Source organism: Genypterus blacodes, unplaced genomic scaffold, assembly GCF_046128005.1.
Source record: "Genypterus blacodes isolate CSIRO-AG114 ecotype Tasmania unplaced genomic scaffold, CSIRO-AGI_Gbla_v1 ptg000105l_1, whole genome shotgun sequence".
Taxonomy (NCBI): Eukaryota; Metazoa; Chordata; class Actinopteri; order Ophidiiformes; family Ophidiidae; genus Genypterus; species Genypterus blacodes.
This window is the reverse complement of record NW_027466909.1, coordinates 347,808-358,223: the sequence shown is the minus strand read 5'-3', so window position 1 is coordinate 358,223 and position 10,416 is coordinate 347,808. Positions and strand designations below refer to the sequence as shown.

The 10,416-nt window shown below is 46.4% G+C and overlaps 1 protein-coding gene across 2 annotated transcripts in view; it reads left to right on the top strand.

Annotated features, from left to right (window-relative positions):
• The first annotated feature begins 2,972 nt into the window (after positions 1-2,972).
• LOC143008512 (disks large homolog 5-like) overlaps positions 2,973-10,416 on the top strand; it is a 30,927-nt gene continuing 23,483 nt past the window's right edge. For both annotated transcript variants that reach the window (XM_076160303.1, XM_076160301.1), the window contains exon 1: positions 2,973-3,703. In XM_076160303.1, coding sequence (XP_076016418.1) covers positions 3,400-3,703 — 304 coding nt within the window. In that variant the 5' untranslated portion in view covers positions 2,973-3,399. The remainder of the gene's footprint in view (positions 3,704-10,416) is intronic.

Genomic DNA, 10,416 nt, shown 5'->3' with positions numbered 1-10,416 from the left:
TTCAGATAGCAGTTATAGTTTTTGTGTGAGAGCCAGTTGCTCCATATGTGGTTTTCAGGCATCCTATGCCTTCAGAATGACTCAGCGCTGTGTGTGTGTGTGTGTGTGTGTGTGTGTGTGTCTGCTTAATTGGCTGCACCTGTTGTTTACAAACAATTGGTAGCCTCAAAGGACTTGAGCTTTAGCAGTCTCTCAAACAGCTTTTAATTTTGTGTCATTCTTTCAGGTACAGCATCCATTCTAATATTTTACCTTTCATTCATTAATATCATTCTTTCTGGGCTTTTTTCAACATTTTACGTATTTCATGGGTTTTTAGAAAGTACCAGTGTAAAATGTTTTCTATTTTAAACATTTTTTGCCCTTCTAAAATGCATTCAAATTTCCTTCAGGCCTCCATTCCTGCATGGGCCCTTCATAATTTCAGGTACAGAAACACTTCAAACATTTTTGAGGCATTCGGCAAAATATCATTTGCAATCAGCGCATTATCTTCAGCAAATGCAATCCTATTTTCTCTGGGGCGTAACTAAGTCCTCTGTGTTTTGCTGCACATGGACCTCTGCATGGCTTATTAGCTCCTGTTGGCTTCACTTTAAGTACCGATGAACACATTTGACTGTACAGAGTGGTGCCGCTGCGCTTGGGTGGCTTCACTGATGTGTGTGTGTGTGATAACTGCACTGCGATCGATAAAAGTGAGGAGGAGGGGAGGGGAACCCCGTGGAATTGATGGCATCCATAAAGCTGCCTTGGCCACATTAAACAAGTCTGGCGTGTCTGCAGTGCTGTCAGAGGCCCAGGGGACGTTTGGGGAACAGCCATGTTAGAGGAATCATGTTTGATTGCTTCATGTTAAAGATTAGTAATGGCAGAGAGGAATATGAGGGTTTTATAAAGCCGGGATGCTTTGATTGTTATAATTAGAATTTAAATGAAAATTAGATATGATTAGATGGGTTTTTAGAACATAATTTAGATGTCATTAGATGAAGTTTCTTTTAGAAGGTAATCCCAGATATGCAGTGTCTGTATTACTATAAGAAATCTGTGGCAGGTGTCTTGTGGAAGGCAGCTTAATTTAGTGTCAATTACACACCCATAAACTCCTTGATTGTCTGTTAATATGATCTGATTCTTCCAGGAAGCACATCTGAGGGTTTGTGGCGAACTTCACATCAGCACGGTACAGAGGATGGAGATCAAATTGATACACCACTGTCAAGAATGAATTGGTTGCAGAAAATACTGTCAAACTGTTCCAACAAGGAGATACAGGTGTGATTGTTTATTAACTCCTCATGGTGATTCAATTAATAACCAGTTCTTATCAGACATGTAATAAAAAAAATCAATAACATTTTGGCTGGAATACATGATGGATGGAAATGTTTACTAATAACATCCTCCGTAAAAGATTAAAGCTATTCAGTGCCCTGATCTGGGTTGTCTGATGAGCAAATCTGTTTAATAATATTACCATTCACAGACATCTAACGCCGCCCCTGTTGCCTAAATAATAAAAGATGATTCATACCCTGAAGATAAAACGGATCAGGCAGCTTCCTCTGTATTTGAGTGCATGTCCTCAGAAGAGGGGTGCAGAGCAGATACACAACCCTCCAATCTGTGTCAGCAGATCAAAACAGCTTCCCTTTGATATGAATGAATCGTAATTAATTTTTAATCTAAAGAGAGGATAGCACATGGCTGTACAAGTCAGAGGGAGAAAGAGAGAGAGGTAGAGGTAGGGAGGGATGTGGATGTGTCACAATGTAATTCAGTGCATGCATGAATAAGGTCATGGTTTATGCCTGCAGATGCCTGCCTCCGTGCCAACAATCTCCATTCAGTTATGGACTGGAAGCGGAGTGCATCCATCATCATCATGTTGTATTTCACAAATCCCACTCAAATACATATTTCATTTTCTGGCCTCACATATTGCCTATCTGTTTACTTATGGCTCAATGCCCTCTGCACGCACACACACACATAGGCTGTTGCTGCATGCACTTTAGATGATATGATTACACCTGTTTTTGCAGCAGCAGTATTTAATGCAGGATAAAAATACTCATCTCTTTGTTCAAGGTAGTGTGTGAAGATAGACAGTGATTAAAACAGACTCCTTGGGGTTCTGCGATCTGATTATATTTATCTGTGCCTATGACAAATGAAGAGATTAAATTGGGGGATGAAGAGATGTTGTACCACTCGAGGCTGACACAATTTATATCACATACATTAACCATATGCACTATCGTGGTTCTTATTGAATTTGTTTACGTCAGTACTTTTTGTTCATCCCAACGTTGGTTTTAACGTATCTCCTGATTTTGATGCATTTTGTACCCATTCTTTTGAATAATACAGTAAAATCAGCATAACCGTAACAGTCCAACAGCAACAACAAAAGATATTCTAAACAACTAGAATTAATGAGTGAATAATTAATAAGGCATGAAAAGAACACGTCTACTAGGGTTAATCCTGATGAGTCCACTGAGACAATGGAGAAGAGCTTTTGTAGTTCATAAGATACAGAAACTTCAAAAGATGATGACATTTTAAAAGAAATGGCAATGTTATTACATTATTGCAGTATTACCCTTTTTTAAATTTAAAATATCAGACAACAAATATTCATTGGCAACATTATGAGCCGTGAATTAAATTGAAAATACGACAAAAAATGTTCACATAACGTTCATAAATGTATAAATGAAAGAATGCGCAGGATAACAAAGCGCCGTATCTATAACACTTGCCTTTGTTATATTTGTTTTTCGTTTGTAAAGCAATAATCATGTAAATTTGGCCCATTCTCATTTTTTCCGCCTGGGATTTTTGACGTACTACGGAAGGATGCGTACGCCCATTGAAGAAATGGGCGTGACGATACAAAGCACCGCCTCTTTTCCCTTATACGGTCATTGTACGGAGCGTTGATTGACAGCGGGCAGCAGCTGCTGAGCTGCCCAGACATGGCGGAGGATACAGTGTAGGCAGCAGCGACGGAGTTACGATAGTTTCCCCAGCAGTTCGGCCGCGTTCGGACGCATTAAATGATCCACACGGAGCAGAGAATGTGTTCGGGCGAAGCTTACAGAGAGGGGAAGCGAAAGACGAGCTGAGGAGCCGCACACGAGTAAGATGGGAACATGTATCGCTGTTTAGTGCAGTCAACAGCCGTGGGCAACAAATATGGCTCCGTGTGGCTTTTTCAATATGCTCTAAAGATCGATCAGCTAATGCCGCGGTGGCTCCGGCAAACTTCTGCAAGCCACGATAAGTTTGCCTCTTCGCTAATCTCTCGGTACTTTTGATCGGTGAGGATTAGAACATCCACTCGGCCGTGCGGTTAGCTGCGAAGCTACGGAACTACAGCGGGGAGCAATGGAGCCAAAGCACAAAGAGTTGTTAGACCAGTGCCACCAGAACTTACTGGAGTCCATAACAGATGCGGACCGGCTGATCGAGCTGCTGATCGCCTCCGGTACCCTGAGTCAGCTCGATAGGTTCGAACTGGACCAGAACTGCACGAGCAGCGCTGAGAAAGTGGACCACCTACTGAAGATGCTGGTGAACAAGGAGAGCGATCATTTCCTCGACCTGTGTGTGGCCCTGGAGAAGGCTTACCCGGACCTGTACGCCTCCTTGTTCCCGAACAACGGTGCCGGACCCGTGGACCACTCCACCGGTAAGACCCGACACGGCCGCCAGCATCGTAGCCGGGCTGCAGTGAGAGCACAGCCCGCTTGCATGGAGCTCTACAAGCGGGAGCAGCCTGGGTGGTCCTGGTCTCACACAACAACCAGGGCTCGGAGCTTTATGTGTTTGTTAATTCAAGAAGATACGGTGGATCGTGTGCAGGTTGCAGAGGCGCAGATGCTTTAAAATTGCACGCAAAATTCCAACGCATCGGTTTGTCTCTTACATGTGCACAGAGATAGGAAATGCAGAAACTAATGCACGGCTTTGTAATTAATCAGCCAAATCTATTATTCATTGATTACTCCTTGCACATGATGATCCTGACCCAGAGGTCTCGGTGATTGACAGATCCACTGGCGGCGGTGTTAGGGTCAGTAATGCTGTTAGACTGCATGTGTGTGTGTATGTGTGTGTGTGTGTACAGTGTATCAGCTCACAGCCAAACCAAGATGAGAACAAAATCCATCCAGTGACATCCAACAACAACCCCATTTGTCATCAGTGCCATGATATGGTGATGGTACATTAGGTAGCCTGACTTGTTTCCATGACAACGGGCGCACCGCTGACATGTTGGTCCACATCGACCTGTACATGGGTGTGTGAGTGCAGCCTACTCATGCATGTTTAAGAGCCTGTATACCGAGGAACCATTCAATCCACTCCACCTAAATGGAGAGTAAATCATCCCGACGTATGCATGCTTTAAAAAATAAAAGCTACATTTTAAGATTCCAGATTTAATTTGTGCTGAATCCTAATATTCCCCTCCTCCTCCTCCTCCTCCTGAACGGCCCTGGTTGCTGTTGCGCTGAGACAAAGGCCAAGCGAGAGTAAAAGCCTCGTCTAGTTCTGCCTGTTTGGCTTAGGCTGAATGAGTCGGTGACTTACTCACAACCTCCGTCGTGCCCCCGGGGCCTGAATGCAGGATGAGCTTTAAGATTCTCAAGCGTGGCGGAGAGGCGGCGTAATGCCGTTCCTGCACATCTAACGTATTTGAATCAAACATGCATGCCGTCTGGCACGTCGTCTCCTGGCAGCCGGAGCTTTATTTCAGGTGTTTGTTGGCTGAACGTGAGCTGCACAGTCGTAGTTGTTGACAAGGTGTCTCGCTGCTGTGCTGACGGGATCGTGCGACGCCCCCACGACGGCTCTGTGACGTCCATCGCTCAGAGACGCATTGACACTTGGCTCACCTGGGAGCCGCTTGTCCGTTCATCCCTTGAATTTGTCTTTCCGTCACACGCCTACACTTGCGTTTGGCCTCGGAGTCGACGAGCAGCAGTTGATCTCCGGTTGTGAGTGTTGCTCGTTGGCATGCGAGTATTCAACACAGGATTAGGCCCTGCTTTGCTCCCTCTGGTGTAGTCTCTCTGTGAGGCAGGTATTATCCTGCCTGCACACACACACACACACACACACATCGCTCGCTGCATTAGCCGTCACACTCTCTCCTGCTTCTGATGCTGCTGGAGCGTCGTCTTTTAAATGCGCTTTTCATTATCTGTAGCATCCTAATTCAGCTGCTGTGATCACCGCAGTTTAAGCGCCGTTGTTTCCACCGGCATCATTGCCTGGAGGTGCACAAGGATGAAATCTTCACAGCCTCGGTGCTTTTGTGTGCGAGCAGAGGGTGTGTGAGTGTGCAGAGGGTGTGTGAGTGTGCAGAGGGTGTGAGAGTGTGTAAGCGTCTTTTTTCAGGTACGGCTCCTCTTTGCCAGCCGAGCCTCCGTACATGTGCACACAAGACGTTATGCTAATTCTTTCGAAATCCCTAAAGAATTCTTCCATGTTCTGGCTCGGTAAATTATAATTGTTATTTTGCTGGCACACACTGAAAACGTGAATGTGCAGTGGAGATATGGAGGAGCGATGAGTGTGACTAAAGTGGAGGCGAGATGAGCACGATGACAGATCTGCGCTCTCGCATTCATTTCAGAAAATCCAAGCGGTCGCTATCGAGCCGACTTCCTGTCTTGGATTATGAGCTCATCCTTTGGATAACACCTGCCTGACGTACCTGCACGTCCCTCTGCTCTTTGAAGATACGACGCCCTCGTGCCAAAGGGATTTAAAGGCGCTCGGAGAGGAAGCAAACACGCTTAGCCATCGCCCGCTTGTCACGTTGTCTCATTTTCTTAAGGTCTTACTTTGTCTTCTCTTGACTTTTCTGTCCTTCACTGCACCCCCGACTCATTTCCTTCCTTCTCTCACACGAGTGCTGTTGTTTCTCTGCATACTTAAAGTGGATGGACACACTGGAGAGAGGGACACACACACACACACACACACACACACACACACACACACACACACACACACACACACACACACACACACACACACACACACACACACACACACACACACACACACGGCTTTTGTTGAGAAGTTGAGCAGGCCCAAAGTGCTCAGTCAGCAGCTCACTCTGTGTACAGCAGCCTAGGACACAGGCTAGTGGGAGAGTGAGTGTGTGTGTGTGTGGTGGGAGGAGGGGAGGGGAGGGGGTGGCTCTCCCCTCTGTCAACCGGCGTCCCTGTCCCACTCCATAAACCACAGGGGAGAGACAGAATGAGTTAAGACCCTGACACTCTTGTCATGACCACTGCTCTTAAATATCCACCATGGCGCGCTCTCTCTCTCTCTCTCTCTCTCTCTCTCTCTCTCTCTCTCTCTCTCTCTCTCTCTCTCTCTCTCTCTCTCTCTCTCTCTCTCTCTCTCTCTCTCTCTCTCTCTCTCTCTCTCTCTCTCTCTCTCTCTCTCGTTCTTGCTCTCCTTCCTCTTCCTCTCTTGTCCATCCGCGTCAGTGTCTGCAGCTTGGCGACACGCTGGCACCTCATCACCTCACTTGTACCCCTCACAGCTTTTCTCTCTCTCTCTCTCTCTCTCTCTCTAGCTTTCCATCCGTCCTCCGTTAATCAGCGATCCCGCTCTCACTGTGATTGATGATGCCTCACTGCGCCACTTTTTATGCCAGTTGTCGCCGCACGCTTTATTACATTGCGGCATCTGTATATGTGACAAAGCACAAACCTGGCCCCGGTCGTCTCCAGGCTGTGGTGAAAGGACTCCTGATCTAACTAAAAGCCCACCAGAGGCCTTGCGGGGGCTATTGAGCCGTAACTGTAGGGACTCTTGTCAGTAATGTAGCTCAATAAATCCATCCAATCAAGGTCTCTAATGAGAGGTTGACCGCTGTGCTTTCACCGAGTCCATGTTTCTATTGTCCCAGTTTCATCCTATTGCCTCTCTTCGCTTCATAAAGGCAAAGGAAGCAACGTTTTTGTGTTCCTTTTTCACACTTGCATTGGTTTCTGTTGGCAGCTGTGTGGAAATGTGTGAAGCGCAGGCAGGAGGAGCAGCAGAGAACTTCATTACCATTTTCCACATGTTCCTCACGTCCTAATTACCCCACAAGGTAGAGGAAATGCCAGCATCTAAATGTTTACCAGCGCCGATGAAGTCATGGAAATAAACAGCTCCTCTTCTCGGCTTACACACACACACACACGCCCGGCTGTACCAGGCCGTCTCTCCGTGTCTGTCCTCTGTCCTTCTGTCGCCGCGCGGCCTTCAACCTGGCCGTCTGTCCATCTCTTTAATGTTCCGCTCCCCCTGCAGTCGCTTGTCCGACCTTTCTCCCACCTCTGGCGCGTGAACAAGAGCCAAACTATGATCTGCAGAAAACGGGGTGATCGTCATCATTAGCTTCCTCCTTCGTACACCATCTAAAATTAAAAGCACTGTGAAGGTTGATGCGAAAGTCGGAGCTTTAGAAGTTAAGCGTCTTAGATTTCTGCTAACTGTCTTGAGTTGGTGTGCGTGGAGCGAGGAGAAGCCCAGAGGTGCTCGACCATGGACCTCCACCTGATCACGACAAATGTAATCATGAAGGAGGCATCACACTGTAATCCATCATCTTGATCATCTATATCTAATTGCAAAGTGATCTCGATTTAGCCCGATAACTGGGAATGTGAAGATTCCGGCACCGTTTGCGAATGAGTCCAGAGTGAAGGTTCATAAATTGGGGCCTGTATTTATAGGTAACAGGGTGATTGTGGAGAGCGTTTAGTGGAGACTTATTTAATGTAATATAGGCTAGTGAAAACCATAATTCCCAGAAGGCCTTTTTCTGACAGTGGCAATACGTCATAGAATAGAAGCAGTGCCTGTTGACAGCACAGCACAGCGTTCACTGGCCTGGAATCTGAGGATGTTTTATCATTACGCGCTTCACACATTGAGCCTTGCGCCGACTGCAATGCACCAAATGTGTTTTTATTGCCGCTTATAGTTTGCTATCTGCGTAGCAAAAAGGTCGCCGTTACGAATTTGTAGCGTCAGCAATGTGTTGGACGTGATGAACGAGCATTTAGCGCCCGTACTTTTAGCTCTTTACATTTACATTTACTCCTCCTGAGTAATGGTGTTTTTAGATATAATGCTGAATTACTTTGTTCCATGTGATGAAAAATGAAGATTTGGTCTTATTTCTAATGACTGTGTTGTGTGGCAGTTGGGAGAAATGTCACAGAGAACTCAAAGCTTTTGGATTTCGGCTCAAACTCTCGGCAGAGCTCAGAGGATCAAGGAGCGATTCTGTCACTTATGCTGAGCTGAAGTTCCAGAGAGAAGAGACTCATTACAGGCCGGCCGACGATATGCCGGGCCGTGTCGCTCACTGGACTGACAGGTCTGCTGGGCTGCGGGCTTAACGGCCTTTTATCCTCTTCTTCTCTGTATCTCAGCGTCGCCTTCTTCTTGACTTTGTGTCACTGGGTGTTTGAACAGATGGAAAATCTGTGTTTCAAATGTGTCTAAAGCTCTATATCTTATTTTGAGATCTGTTTTTTTTGTTGCAAAGGGCAGGCCAGGACTCAACAGTGCGAGCAAGTTTTAACAAAGGTGGGTGGGTTTGACGGTCGGCATAGGTGGACTCTGGAGTTGTGAGTCAGGCAGTGTGCGTGCGGAGGAGTAATCCTCACTCGCCGAGTCATCATGTGAGACGTTTGGTGTTTACGCAGTGAGACCCCTTAAATCAAACGATCAGTCCCTCGCCCCGGCACACAGACTTCACTGGCTCGTGGCCCAGAATCTTGGCTTGTGGTGTCACTGCCTCCCCAGAAGTTTGGCCCTACCGCATGGCTTTACTGGAAAAGCCGGAGTGCACTATGGGTATGGGACAAGGGTGTTTCTGGTGTGTGTGTATGTGTTTCTTTCCACATTTTTAACAGCAGTGATCTTTAGTTTAAACACAGGTTAGGTGTAATTAAGGCACCTTTGGACCAAAAGCTTCCAAGTAAATTCAGAACTTTGTGGCTCCCTCAGCAAGTTCCTCACTCCGGTTCTGATACTGCTCTTCTACAACATTGCAGAAATTTAACTTACCTTCTTGTTACACGTCCTAGTCCTTAGGGACCCTCCTGAAGTTTCGGCTGATGTCCCCAATCTACAAGTCTCATAATGAAAGGGCAGATCACGTTTCCTTTTATACAAAAACAAGCTAAACACAAGTATCTAAAAATGGTGGATTGGACTGAGGAAAGCCTGGGTGGTAGCAAGCCTGGAGTCACAGTTAAAAATGATTCAGGAACGGTACTGGACTGTTGTTGGGCCCAAATAGGTCTTGGTTCTTTGGTGCTAAATGAAGTAACGTTCCTGATAAGATTCCTTCTGTGGTCCAGTAGGTACTGCAGTGTTGAAGTATAGGCTAAAGGTATATGAGAGATAAGTTCTAGTCTCTTTTACTTTCTGCATGAGTTGTTCCGGGGGAAGTGACAGATCTCAAACTACAGCCTCCATACGGTGAGCAAGACCCCGAGCCAGGCCTGTTCTGATTTAGAGCTCTGAGCTGCCGGGGGTAAAAAAAGATGTTCTGCTCTTTGGCTTAACGCTGACACACACTTCAGCTTCACTTCAGCTTCACCGTAAAAAAAACAGCGGCTACTCTCTTCAGCCGTGTCATTATTATTATTTGTGCTTCTCGGGTTTTTGCGGCTGTGGAGTTAAAGGCTGGAGGATAAAGGGCATGAGGACTATGAGGTCTCTGCTTGAAGACAACAAATAGAAGGAGAGAAGAACTGACAGTGGCTAATGCAGAGTTGTTTTTGGAATGCTAAACTCTTCTCACCAAGTGGCCCTGAAACTTGTTTTTCACGCTCTTGTGAACAGAATGACGAGCTGTGTCAAATTCATAGTTCGGAGGCTTGTTATGATGTTCAGATGAAGGACGTTTGAAGGAGGGGAGGCCTATCGCTCGGATCGTCACGCACGCTTCGTATTTTTGGGGGAATGCTCTCACTTCTAGATAAGGCAAGCTGATGAATAATTCCGTCTCAGCCGTCTGTGGATGCCAGGCTCTCCGTCTCTCTTTGATAAGGCACCCGAGCTCACGCTTTTCCTCCACCAGCCTCTCAAATCTTGCGCTCGTTTTCCCTCTTTTTTTCGCCACACTGCAGAAATTCCTCTCATCCCGTTTCACCATGACAACATGTGTCATCTCGGTTTATGTGCCGGAGAACATAATCTGGTTGTCTGAGGCAACTGTTGGGCGCCGAGTGCATCACTTGATTGGAAGGGAAAGGAGAGGGGAGAGGGGGAGCGCTGGGAGCCCCAAGGCTGTGTGAGTGCTCCCCTGACCTCTTTAGATCATGGAGACAGACCTTTGTTACCATTAGCACAGGTCTTTAACTGCAT